The sequence below is a fragment of the Heloderma suspectum genome, chromosome 3 (genome assembly GCF_057233095.1).
Source record: "Heloderma suspectum isolate Gila_16-S chromosome 3, 16-S_ref, whole genome shotgun sequence".
Lineage (NCBI taxonomy): Eukaryota > Metazoa > Chordata > Lepidosauria > Squamata > Helodermatidae > Heloderma > Heloderma suspectum.
The window spans coordinates 266,308,351-266,321,852 of record NC_139460.1 but is presented as its reverse complement, the minus strand read 5'-3'; the positions used below and the strand labels follow the sequence as shown (position 1 = coordinate 266,321,852).

Below are 13,502 nucleotides of genomic sequence, written 5' to 3'. Positions count from 1 at the left end.
TACATATAAACATTCAGTGACAATTCTCAAATGCAGTTCAGAAGCTGTATCCATATACTATTTTTGAAGGATTTGTGAGTACAATATGACAGCAGGCTCTAGGTCCACATCTCAGACTGCAAAATGCTTCATTTAAGGGTATTGCTTTGAGTTGAATGTAATATAGCTTTGGGGGTAACTACAACTGATTTTACTGGCAGGGAAGTTATCAAATTACTTCTAAATGGTGGAGGCAGGGGGAGAACTTGGATGGGAAAGGACTAAAAGGATAGAATTGCATTGGGAAGAATATATCGGAAAATGATTTTGTAATTATGCGTAGTGCGCTGTGGATGCAAGAGTAGATAGTATTTGGTGAACAAAGGCCATTTAGCAGCAGCAACCTGTAGTATGCATTGGATGCCAACTTTCTCTTTCCTTCATTTCCTTATATGGTGGGGACACCCACCCACATTTTTGGCTTGGTCTTGATAAGCTATTTTTTATCATGAAATTTTATTTTATTCTGAAATAAAGTTAAAGTAAAGTCAACAGAAAGAACATGCATAATATAACAAAATCACTAAAGAAACAAAGCAAGTTCACTAGTGGTAATTCTTAAGTATCACCAATATGCTTGTGGAACATACAGTAAAACAGCCTAACTAGGAACTTACTATCTAACGAACAAAAGAAAATACAAGTTAAAGGAGTGTGTGTGGGTCTGTGTTACTTTGTGTGTATGTACTAGAAAAAAATATAGGCATTTCTAGTTGGGTAGAATCTGATCAAAACTTTGAAAGGTTTCAACATAGGAAATGAATGGAAAATGTGGTGCCATTATTTTTCTTAACATTAGGATACCTTGCTAAGTTGTAGGTAGCTAAGTTGTAAGTTGATCTGATTTGCATGTAATTACAATGCACTGTGGGTTAATTTACCCATGGGGTTTGTTGTTGCATGCCAGCTGACCTTTTTAAAATGCAGGCTGCGGTAGGGGTGCACCATAGCTTATATCGTGTGAACCTGGCTAGGGTGGGTTGTTGGTATGGTTAAAAAAAACCCACCCACAGCCTTAAAATGACCCATGGTAAATCAACTCGTGGTGGCTTACCATTACATATAGGCAGGCCCATAGTCATTGACTGGGTTTACATGCACGTGGGTGGTTAATAAGCCATGGTGGTTTATTAACTGCTGTGCGTGCTACCCGATTTCTCTAATTAGCTTTGCCAGGCGCAGTTTATCATTATGTGCCAACTGGGCGAGGGTTGGTGGCTGGGGTAGTTAACAAACGACCCAGAACCCATGCTCTGTTGGAGGGCTACTGAGTGGTTTGTTAACAACTCCAGCCCTCACCAGGTTTGCATGTAACAACGAACTGCGCCCAGCAAGGATAATTAGGGAAATGAACTAGTGTCCAACCAGCATGTACAGCGGTGGTTAACAAGCCACTGTCACTGCTTAACCACCCTCGTGTTATGTGAACCAGGCCACTGTCTCCCAGATTTTATCAACCTACTGCTGTTTAGTTGGTTGCTATGGAGACTTTCTGTGCTATGCATGACATTGTAGCTGAATATAATTTCTTAAGAAGTTCTTTATGCAGGAATCCAGGGTTATTTGGTTCAAAAAGATGAAGAAGCAGTTTTAGGAGTTACTAGTGGTCTAACATGGAGAAACTCCTGACAGTAATCAGCAACCATGTTCCAAAACTCCTGCACTGTTGAACATTCCCACCAAAGATGAAAGTAGGAACCAATCTGACCATATGGCTTCTAACAATATTGACTATAGCTTGGGTGCATTAGGTGAAGCCTTGCAGGAGTAATGTGCCATCTACTGAGAACGTGATTCCTTTATTAGTGTTGATTGACGAAGATGCAAAAGAAGTCCAGATACACTGCCCGTAATCTTCTTCCAAAGGCTCACCTATGTCAGTATCTCATGCCTGCACATAGGATGGCTTGTCATCCAATTATAGCATTTGGAGGATTTTATAAGTAGATTATATCAAACCTTCATTTGAACTAAGAGCAGCTTCTATAAAAGATTCAAAGGAAGTGGGTGCTCGGCTGCCTTCTTAATGTGATTCTGGCTAAGAAAGTGATACAGTTATAGGTACTGACAAAGACAGCACAGTTGGTTCAGTTCTTTTCAAAACATCTGTATAGGAGAGAGTTTCCCCTTCATCAAATAAACAATCTATAAACTTTTGCTGCTATCCAAGTACGAAAACTGGAGTCCTTTGGCACATCTGTAACATTTGTGGGGCCACTTTTTCTCTTCACTCCTGTTTCTGGTGATACACAGAACAGTGAGAAATTCTTGTTGCATCTGAGTGTTTCCAATTTTGGTGTGAAATGAGACTGACCACCCTCACATTCTCCATGTGTATCAGAACTTGTGGAAGGACTTCTTCTCTGTATAGCCTGAAGTGGGAAACTGCAATGCCCACAGAACGTATGTGTGTGTGTCTCTCACTTAGTGCTGAGTGAGTATCTATGACCATGCAGTAGCCAGAAAAGACTTTGTTTGCCATTGGCAACTTCATTAATGAATTCTATGCCCTGTTGGACCTCCTTATTTATGGAGTTCTCCAGTACTACATATTACATCGATCACTGTCTACCGATGACTTTTCAAGCCTTGTAAGAGGTCCTATTCCATCCATACCACCCACCCCAGTACCCAGGCGTCTTCCTACCTGAGCTGACAGAGGTGGTCTCAGATGTGATGCTGAGGTCTCCCAGGCTTCTGGTTTTGGGGGACATCAGCATTCATGCTGAGGGCACCTTGTCTGGGGCGGCCCAAGTTTTCATGGCCCCCATGCTATTCACATCTACATGAAACTGTGGAGTGGGGTCATCTGGAGTTTTGGAGTGCGTTCTCATCAGTATGCTGATGACATGCAGCTCTGCTTATGCTTTTCATCTTCAACAGATGAGGCCATAGATATGGTAAATCAGTGCCTGGCTGCGACAACAGACTTGATGAGGGCTAGTGAACTGAAGCTCAATCCAGACATGACTGAGATGCTATTAGTGAGTGGTCCTTCTGACTGGATGGAGGTGCTCAACCTGTTCTGGATGGGGTTGTACTCCCCTTGAAGGAGCAGGTTCGAAGCTTGGGGGTTCTCCTGGAGCCATCTCTGTCACTTGAGGTTCAGGTGGCCTCAGTGGCATGGCATTCCTTCTACCAGCTTCGGCTGATGGCGCAGCTACACCCCTATCCAGCCAGAGATAGTAATCTATGTAATCTATGCTTTAGTAATCTATGCTCTGGGAACCTATGTAATCTATGCTTTAGTAATCTATGCTCTGGGAACCTCAAAATTAGGTTACTGCAATGCATTCTACATCGGGCTGTCCTTGAAAATTGTTCAGAAGGTGCAGCTTATGCAAAATGCAGCAACCAGATTAATAACTGGGATCAGAAGGTCTGAGGATATAACACCAATTCATGCCCACTTGCATTGGCTTCTTGTATTTTCCAAGCTGGATTCAAGGTGCTGCTTTTAACCTTTACACAGCTCAGGACTGCAATACCTGACAACGCCTCTCCTGACATGAACGTACCTGGACACTAGAATCAACATCTGAGGCCTTCCTCTGAGTGGCACCCCCAAGGGAAGCTCAGAAGGTGGCAACAAGGGAGAGGGCCTTTTCAGTGGTGGCCTCCCTGATTATGGAATGATCTCCCCACTGAGGCCCGCCTGGCACCAACACTATCATCTTTTTGGTGCCAGGTTAAGACTGTCCCCTACTCCCAGGCATTTAATGGCATATGGTGGGGTATCTATGTCAACTGTCTTAAGACTAGTATTTTATTGAAATTGTTTTTAGCTGTTTTACATTGTTTTTAATTTTGTATATTGACATTTTATGCTATGTTTTATTATCTTGTGAATTGTTGTGAACTGTCCAGAGAGCTTGGCTATTGGGCAATATAGAAATTAATAAAGTAAATAAATAATATGGCCAATAGTTATTGACAAGAAAATGCCATATCCAGTGGCAACTATATTGAAGTAAGAACTTCATTATTTCTATAAAGATGCATATTTCGTATTGAGAAGCAGTTCTGAAAGTCTGAGAATCCTTCGGTGTGTTAGAGTTAAAATCTTACATAATGATGAAACTAATGGTGACGTTACTAGGATAACCTGTATGGTCTAAGTGGCTACCATGAACCCAGGTATTGAGATCAGTCTTGCAGGACCTGCACAGGGTCCCTCTGCCTTATGAAATAAGATGAGTTCTAACCTGGGACAGGGCTGTTACTGTTCTGATGTCTTGTCTCTGGAATTATCTCCCCAGGGATATTTGCCTGGTACTGTCTGTTTGCTTTTTGGTGCCAGGTGAAAACCTTTTTATTTGCTTATGCCTTTTTAGATGTGAAGACATTTTATGCCTGCACTTTGTTTTGCTCGGCTGTTATCTGTTTTGTTGTGATTTTTATTGTATTTTTGTTTTGATTCTTGTAAGCCCCTCTCAGAGCTTCAGCTGAAAAGCACCTAATAAGTACCTTTAAATAAATAAAAATGAATAACAACGTTTGAGTCCCAGCTGGTCTTCTAAAACATTGCAGCCATAACAGATACTTTAATGGTATAAAGCAGGGGTAGGCAGCATGGTTCCCATGGGCACCAGTGTAACCCCCAGCCACCTTTCTTGGTGCTCACCTACCCCTCCCTGTTTTTCCCCAATTAACACAATTTCTTACTGGCAGCAGGGATCCCTGTGAAATAGGTCCCTGTTGGTGCTGCAAAGTGTGAGTTCAAAGGAGTTGTTTATTCTGTTGGGGCTTAGACTGCATGTTTGCCTTGTGGTTGGTCTTTTGGGCAGATTATTTGTCCTTTGCTACACCTCCCAGGGCAGCCATTTTGTGGTAGTGCCCAGGACACGCTCTCAATTTTCCAAATGTGGTCACAGCCCAGAATTGTTGCCTGCCTCTGGTACCTTACTGCTGTTCCAAATTATTCAGAGAGTTGCAGTACAGTCCTGTGCATGTTTATCTGGAAGTAAGTTGTGCTTATTCCCATGGAAGTGTGTTTAGGATTGCAGTACTATGCCACAATCTTAAACATGTTTATTCTGAAGTCCCACTTGCTTGCTGGGGCTTATTCCAATATAAGGAAAGATAAGGAGGCTTTCAAGTAGGGAAAAATTAGGGTAAAAAGCTCATCCTTACACATGGATGACATCTTCATTTTTTCTCATCCATCTATCTAAAACCTCCTTTAACAATAGCTTTGTAAGCTGGACATTATTTTTAAACAATTCTTTATATTACTTAGAAATATTATTGCCTAAGCACAAACAGGCTTTTCCAAACTCGAAGCAAAACTTTGTTTTATCCTTTATGTTTATCACTTCAGAGGATCCTTTTGTAGCCAAGACAGCAGCATCTACATACAAGCGAGGAGGATATCATTAGGCTTGGGGGAAACCCAAGGTTTGCAGAAGTATTAAAAAAAAAAAAAAAAACCTAGGGAAAAAAACAGGTCACTGCGCTTTAGGGTTGAGCATGCTCAGTGGCTGTGTAATGCTGACTGACTGTGGGGGATGGAGGCCAGATGAGAGGGAGCATGTAATGGAGTTTTACAGAGTAGGACCTGGCTGATTGGAACACTGAACAGGAGAACTCCACACTGCAGAGTTTTGTTGCAGGTCCCATTTGTTCTGATTTATTGTGTATACAGATGCGTTTCTGCTTTCAGAGATTCCTGTGGATTTGCAAGTGTCCATACCATGCCAAGTACGTATATGTATTTAAGTCTCTTCTAATTCCTGGTGCATCTCTATTACCTCTTATTATGACCCATAACAACTTCAAATGTCATCTGGAAATACTGAAAAGATGAACATGTGACCTGTGCTTCATTTTGTCTTTGGGTAACAGCCAAGCAGTGACTTGCATATCTTCACCTTGGGGAAAATGCATATCTAGCTATGGCATCATATGCAACACCTCATGGAGGAGATGTGTGTAACTTTCTACTTTGAACTTTACCCCCAAGTGTGGAAAAATTGTGTGAGGTGTTCATCTGCTGTTCGGTGCTTTTGCATAATGTTCAAACTGGTCTCCTAACTGCATTGGTCAGCTGTCTTGGTCCTCTAAAATCCTCATTGCCACCAGCAGTTATTTTGGATACTAGAGATAATAAAATACTACAACCCTGCTTTTAAATTCCTTCCCTGTGTTTTTATCAATATATACAGAAAAGTCAAATACCTTCTCTGCGTTTTAGAACAGAGACACTAAGGTGGCGCTCTAAAAATACTTTTTAAGTCTGCATTGGTCTTTGAAACTTGTGGGGCTGAGGGGTTGTGTGAGGCTGGGACAGCTTGGGGAGGGTAGTTACAGCATAAAGCCATTTTATGCTGAAAATGGTTTCAGCATAAAGAAACGGTAGCAGAGAAACCTGGTAAGTCTGTAATTTCCATAGAGGAAAGCACTGCAAATATAGAAAATGCTGTGAGTGTGACCAGGATTACAAGACAAATGGAGATTTTCATCTTTATTACATGTTTCCATATTCTCACCACGTGCACATTATGACTTAGTCAATCCTTATTGTTTTACCAGTATTTTACAAATTTATCTTGATATCTGAAACATATGCTAGATGGCTTTACTATGAATGATCAAGTGAACATGTCTGCTGTTTGAATGGCTGTGGATAGAGCTGATTATCAGAGATTTAAATTGTTGTGGGAAGTCTTGGGTGTCTGTTGCTTGTGTCCTGTTCAGTGCTTCAATGTAGCAACTATTTGATCTCAGTGGAACTAAATTCTGCAGAACTGAGCCCTTAGTACCTCAGCATAATTTACTAGGGTTTTTCTCTTTCTGGATTTACAGAGATATGAAAAATGCTGTAATTGGAAACAACAAACAAAAAGCCAACTTGATTGTTTTGGGAGCAGTTCCAAGGTATGTCCTTTGCTACTCTCATTTTCACTGATGCACCGCAGGTCTCAAGTTAAGCTATTAAGATTCTGGCACTTTAATTTGACTGGCTGTCATTGACTCTGTCTTGTCTTCACTGTAATTGAGATGAGTATATCCAGTTCTTGCTATAAAGTAATTGTGTGGACACATCTGTGCTGCAAAAGCTGGGATTTATCTTTCAAACTTCTGAAAATATTTGCCCCAAACACAATTTGTTAGTAAAGCCTCTAGGAAAAATGCCTAAAGCTGTTTCCAGTGACATTGTTTCTATCTCCCACTTGCATTGCATGCAACAATTTTGGGGGAAAAGAGTAAGGTAAAATAAAAAAGTGATTTATTCTTCTTTCTGTAAGTTCCATTTTGGACTGCAAATTTTTTTATGCCTTCTCTAGCTGACATTAGATGTCACAGTTTTTATAGAGGTTTAAGACTTTTATAACTCTAAATAAACATAAAGACTCTGAGGCCTGCTAAGTACTAATCTTGTGTTGTACCCTCTTTGCAATTTGCTCAGAGTCCAACATCTTGTTCTCATGTAGCAAAAGGAAAAACAAAGAAATAAACTGGTTTAATTATTTCCCCTAGATCATTGTTTAGTAGCAACACATCAAAATATAGTTGTATTCTACTCTGTCTAACTCTGCTGATTATCCCTGTTAGTCTCTTAGAATAAGATCTTTTAATATTTCTACTGTTAGGTATGTTTTACTTCCTTCTCTTTGTGGGTATAAGGGTTTTGCTTTGTATTTATATTTACCATCAAAGTTTAAACACCAGTTTCAGTAGCTATTACTAAAATATATTCAACAGGACTGAGCTACTGAAGGTAGTCCCTTTATGCATCTGTTTTTATTAGTGGCCATAACACTTGTTTTTGAAGACAGAGGAGCATATATTTTTAGATGAGAGCAGATATGCAAGTAATGTGGATCTTTTTCCAGGGAAGGTACATACTTTCTGGAGTACCTTAAATTTTTTTGTCAGGCACTGCTGGTAGTGTTTCCCCTGAATCATTCAGAATAAGAAAGGGGTATCACATTTCCAAATCAAATATATATATTTATGCCGTGTATCTAGAAAAAGTTATTAAATGGTATAATCTTAATGATAAACGATGGCATATACAGGGAGACATACTCGAGCTGTGCTCATGAAAAAAGGACCAATCCTTGTATTATAGCATTATTGGATGTATTGTACAAGAATATTGGGTGGAATCCAGTAGAGTAGTTTCAGTGATGAAACTGCTTCCATCAGCAGAATTGGAAGGAGGTGATTCTCCCAGTCCTCTGTGTGCCTTAAAAATCCGCTCTGGAGGGTTGGGGGCGGCGGACTCATTGGAACAGGTTTTGGGAGGCACAAGGGACTGCAGTGGGAAGGGGAGAGGAAGGAAGGCCTGTTGCGCAAACAGACTAGGGCTTGTGCAACATTAGATTCCATCACCAGCCCAGAACTTCACTGATAACTTTTATAATGAATTCACAATTTGTGAGAATTTATAATGTATTTTTTAAAGATATAACGATAAAAGGTTATAAACAGAGCTGAATTAGGATCCCAGATAGGGGGTCATTTACCTCATTGGTTTCAGTATTTACAACTAAGTAGCGACATAGAAAGGAAAAAAGGGGGGGGAAGAATGAGGGACAGTTGAGGAAAAGTTTAAGTAGTTACGAAGAACTGATTTTGAAGGAGCTTAATCAGAAATGACTGATAGACAGGATTTGTGATATATACTATATATGTACACTATAGATGACTCAAATTATATATTAACTTATGGGGGAAAACATCTGGGAATGTGATATTAGAACAGAAATGACTGTATATATTAAAGGATCTGTGTTATCGCAATGTTCAAATATTTGAGCACATCAATAAAAGGGTGCTTGCAGATGAGTCTTTTATTCTGCAGTCACCCTTCCTGATTCACAGAATTTCACAGAGGGGCTCCAGATGACGTCTTCCACTCGTAACTCTCCTCTGTTTTCCCACAACCTTTTTCATCTTTTCTTACGATGGAAAATCTATTAAGGAACAAAAGACAGAATAGCTGATATTAGCAGGATATTCTGATAATTGACTTCTGATAATTGGTGATAGGACTCCTCCTTAGAAAGCTCCCTACGATAATGTGCCGATGGTATCTTACGCCTACTTGACTACTTACAATCTGCAAGTAAGAATTGGATTGATGTTGGGCAATGTGAAGCAACAAATACATTCCCCCCCCCCACATCTGGTGGATTTACCCTAATGTGTTCCAGTTCTAGAACTAAATTAAAGCTTCAATTGATTTTGTGTTAGGTTATGATATTCCACTAGATCTGATAGTTATGCTATTAGGATATGTGAATGAACTGGTACTGATGAATCATCAGGAGTTAGTATGGAATTTATTTACAACAGCCAAAATATTGATTGCCATTAAGGGAGCAATCCTGTAGCTGCTAGTCAGCGGCTAGACGGCCATAGGATATGTGGTTTTCCAGGAACTAAACTCAGAACAATGATCAGTAAGGCCCCATGGCAAGCGACGCTAATGAGAAAAGGAGTCCAAGATGGGTGGGAGCTTTTAAAAAGGGAAATTCTAGAGGCACAATTACAAACAATTCCAACAAGAAGAAAAGGTGGAAGACAACAGAAGAAGCCAATGTGGCTTCACAAAAAGCTTAGAGATGACCTGAAAACAAAAAAGGACACACATAGGAAGTGGAAAGAAAGCCAGGTAACAAAGGAAGAGTACAGGCAGGTAGCACAGAATTGCAGGGATGGTGTCAGGAAGGCTAAAGCTGAGAACGAGCTGAGGTTAGCGAGGGACGCTAAAAACAGCAAAAAGGTCTTCTTCAGCTACGTGCATAGTGAAAGAAAGAGGAAAGAAATGGTTGTTCAGCTATTAAATAAGGATGGCAAAACGATAACAGATGACAAAGAAAAGGCAGAGGTGCTCAATTCCTACTTTGGCTCAGTCTTCTCCCAAAAGAGGGTCTATGACCCCCTGGAAAAAGCGAAGTAGAGGCTGAAGGGGCAGGATTGCAGCTTGAGATCGATAGGCATATGGTCAAGGAACACCTACTTACTTTGAATGAGTTCAAAACTGGCCCTGGAGTTACTGCATCCTAGAGTAATAAAGGAACTGGCAGAAGAACTCTCAGAACCGCTGTCTGTTATCTTTGAGAAATCATGGAGGACGGGGGAAGTGCCAGATGACTGGAGGAGGGCTAATATTGTCCCTATCTTCAAAAAGGGTAAAAAGGAAGAACCTGGGAACTACAGACTAGTCAGTCTGACATCCATCCCTGGGAAAATTCTGGAGATGATAAAGCAATCCATCTGTAAGCACCTTGAAAACAATGCAGTGATTACTCGAAGCCAACATGGATTTGTCAAGAACAAGTCCTGCCAGACGAATCTGATCTCCTTTTTTGATCAAGTAACCTCCCTTGTGGACCGTGGGAATGCTGTAGACATCATCTACCTCGACTTCAGCAAAGCTTTCAACAAAGTGCCCCATGATATCCTGATGAGCAAACTAGCTCAAAGTGGGCTAGATGAAACAACGATCCGGTGGATCCACAGTTGGCTACAGAATCAGACTCTAAGAGTGCTTATCAATGGGACCATCTCAAACTGGGGAGAGGTAACGAGCGGGGTACTGCAGGGCTCAGTCCTGGGCCCAGTGGTCTTCAATGTTTTTATTAATGACTTGGAGGAGGAGGTGCAGGGAATGCTGATCAGATTTGCAGATGACACAAAATTGGGCAGGATAGCTAATACTTGGGAAGATAGAAACAAAATTCAAAGTGATCTTGATAGGCTGGAGTGCTGGGCAGAAAACAACAGAATGACAATTAATAGGGATAAATGCCAAGTTCTGCACCTAGGAAAAAGAAACCAAATGCACAGTTACAAGATGGGGGATACTTGGCTCAACAACACTACAAGCGAGAACAATCTTTGAATTGTAAATCACAGCTGAATATGAGCCAACAATGTGATCTGGCTGCAAAAAAGACTAATGCTATTTTGGGCTGCATTAATAGAAGCATAGCTTCCAAATCCCGGGAAGTACTAGTTCCCCTCTACTCAGCACTGGTTAGGCCTCATCTGGAGTACTGTGTCCAGTTCTGGGCACCACACTTTAAGAAGGATGCAGACAAACTGGATGTCAGGGGCTCCTTGGAGGCCTCTCTCAGTCTAATCCAGTAGCCAAGTCCAGACATAGACAAAGGAATTCCTTTCCAAGCTTTATTCTTCTTTTACAACTTAACAACTCTACAGGTAGCAACTAGATCTGAGCAGCAGAGTACCTATGCCCTAAGTTGGAACAGTTGGTCCCCGTTTGAAAGGGAATTACTGGCAGACCCCTGAACTTAAGGACTAGGGAGAGTCCCTCCCCTTTTCCCTTGGATCCTTGGGGCGCAGCTGTTGTTTGCGCACCAACTGGGCACTACGCCTCCTTTCTGCGCCCTCCATTTGGCGCCGCTCTCTGCGTCGGCATCGTGCGTCCACCAAGTCTGCTATCCGCGCTCGGTTACTGCCTGGACTGCTATCTAATCTAGGAATGCTGGTGGGAGGAATCTGTCAGCTGTGGGCCCTGGGAAAGAGGAGCGTGCTCCTCTCCCAGGAGCGACTGCTCTTCCTCAGAATCAGAACTACTCTGGGATTCTATGGGCTCAGTGGCCACCCTGACACTGGAGGAGGTTCAGAGGAGGGCAACAAAGATGATCAGGGGACTGGAAACAAAGCCCTATGAAGAGAGACTGAAAAAACTGGGCATATTTAGCCTTGAGAAGAGAAGACTGAGGGGAGAGATGGTAGTGCTCTTCAAGTACTTGAAAGGTTATCACAGAGAGGAAGGCCAGAATCTCTTCTCAATCATCCCAGCGTGCAGGACACGGAATAATGGGCTCAAGTGACAGGAAGCCAGATTCCGGCTGAACGTCAGGAAAAACGTCCTGACTGTTAGAGCAATACGACAATGGAACCAATTACCTGAGGAGGTGGTGGGCTCTCCCACACTGGAGGCATTCCAGACAAGGCTGGACAGCCATCTGTCAGCGATGCTCTGACTTGGATTCCTGCATTGAGCCAGGGGGTTGGACTCGATGGCCTTGTAGGCCCCTTCCAACCCTACAATCCGAGGTCATTTCCCAGTGAACTGACTCCCCCACTTCCGTGCTGCCTTGCAGGCAGCGCGGAACTGCCCCACGATCCACGCTTGGAAGAGGAGTGTAGAGTGACCAAAATGGAGCATTCCAGGGAACGTTCCGGGGTGGGAAGACGGAAATGCCAGTACGACACATCCTATGTATCATCCAGCAGCCTCTTCCCCTGCTCCACCTTCCTGCAACTAGATACCTGAAATCGGCTGTCTAGCTACAAATGCAGGGCAGGGCATTTTTTCCTCTGCGCTTCTCCTGCCCTGCATTGGATAGGCAGCCGCCTCCAAGTTCAGAGGCTGCCACCTATCCCCATAGGATTGCTCTCTAAGTGAAGGAATAGTGAGATCATCTATAAAAAGATGGTTAATGAATGTAAGGCAAGGGTGAAAATGGTTGAAGTTAACAGAATATATACAAATATGAGATGGGAATAAAATATATGGAAGCGTTTTGACCATTGGAATTCTTGAATTTATGATTAAAAACTAGGATGTTGATCAATATAAGATTGACTAAGTGATAATGATATTTAAGAATGTGTTAGTAAGTGGATATTTGTATATACATATTTCTATATATATATATGTAGTACCTTTATATTGAGTATATCGCAATAGTATGAATTTAGATTTTATAATAGGGGTGAAGAACCTCTTTAAGCCTCATGGTCAAATTCAGTTTCAGAGGAGCTCTTTGGGGCCAAATTCCAGTGATGGGTGTGGCCTAATGCAATAGGGGCAGGGCCTAAGGCAAAAGAGGCAGGGCCAAAAATTCTAGCATATTGTAGCTTAAAGGTCTTGCTGCCAGTAATTAAGTCTTAGCTGTATTTCAACCTTTTAGAATGAGGAAAAACTGCACAAGGGCCAGGAAATGAAGTGGGGCCAGTGGAAGGGCTCATGGCCCTCTGGGGAACCCTGGGGGGGTGTATTTGACCCCACCTCTGTTTTACAATAAGCACTTCACTCTAATTGCATTAGGCAGCTGTCCTGTACAGATGTACGTAGGGGTAAGTTCTGCAGCATCCAACAATGCACTTCCATCCCTGCCAATTCCCTTCTGCAAGCTGTGGGTCCCATTAATCTGTTGTGCAAGTGGGACCCACCACTTACACAAGAGAGATTTAGCAGTTCCTAGAGGAAGCCCCAAAATGAGCAGAAATACTTGTTTCTGGAAGGAGGCAGGTCAGTGGAGCTCCCTTATAAGAGCTCTGCCAACCTGCCTTCTTCCAGAAAAGAGTGTTTTTTTCTCATTTTGCATTGCCCCTGGTAGCACTAAATCGCCATTACACAAGCAGTGGATCTTGCTTGTGCAACAGAATCAGTGGGGTGCAAGGAGAATTGATGGGGCCCTGTTGAATACTGGCAACTGGATTTAATGGGGCTTACTTCTGAGTAGACATGTATA

The 13,502-nt window shown here is 42.0% G+C and overlaps 1 protein-coding gene across 6 annotated transcripts in view; it reads left to right on the top strand.

Annotated features, from left to right (window-relative positions):
- ARMC8 (armadillo repeat containing 8) overlaps positions 1-13,502 on the top strand; it is an 84,231-nt gene that overhangs the window by 10,572 nt on the left and 60,157 nt on the right. For 4 of the 6 annotated variants that reach the window (XR_014789553.1, XM_084846840.1, XM_084846842.1 and 1 more), the window contains exon 3: positions 6,844-6,915. The exons of the other annotated variants lie outside the window; for them this stretch is intronic. Coding sequence is in view for 3 of the 4 variants with exons in the window: in XM_084846840.1 (XP_084702966.1) it covers positions 6,844-6,915 (72 nt within the window). In the remaining variant the exon portion in view is untranslated. The remainder of the gene's footprint in view (positions 1-6,843; positions 6,916-13,502) is intronic. 6 annotated transcript variants of the gene reach the window in all.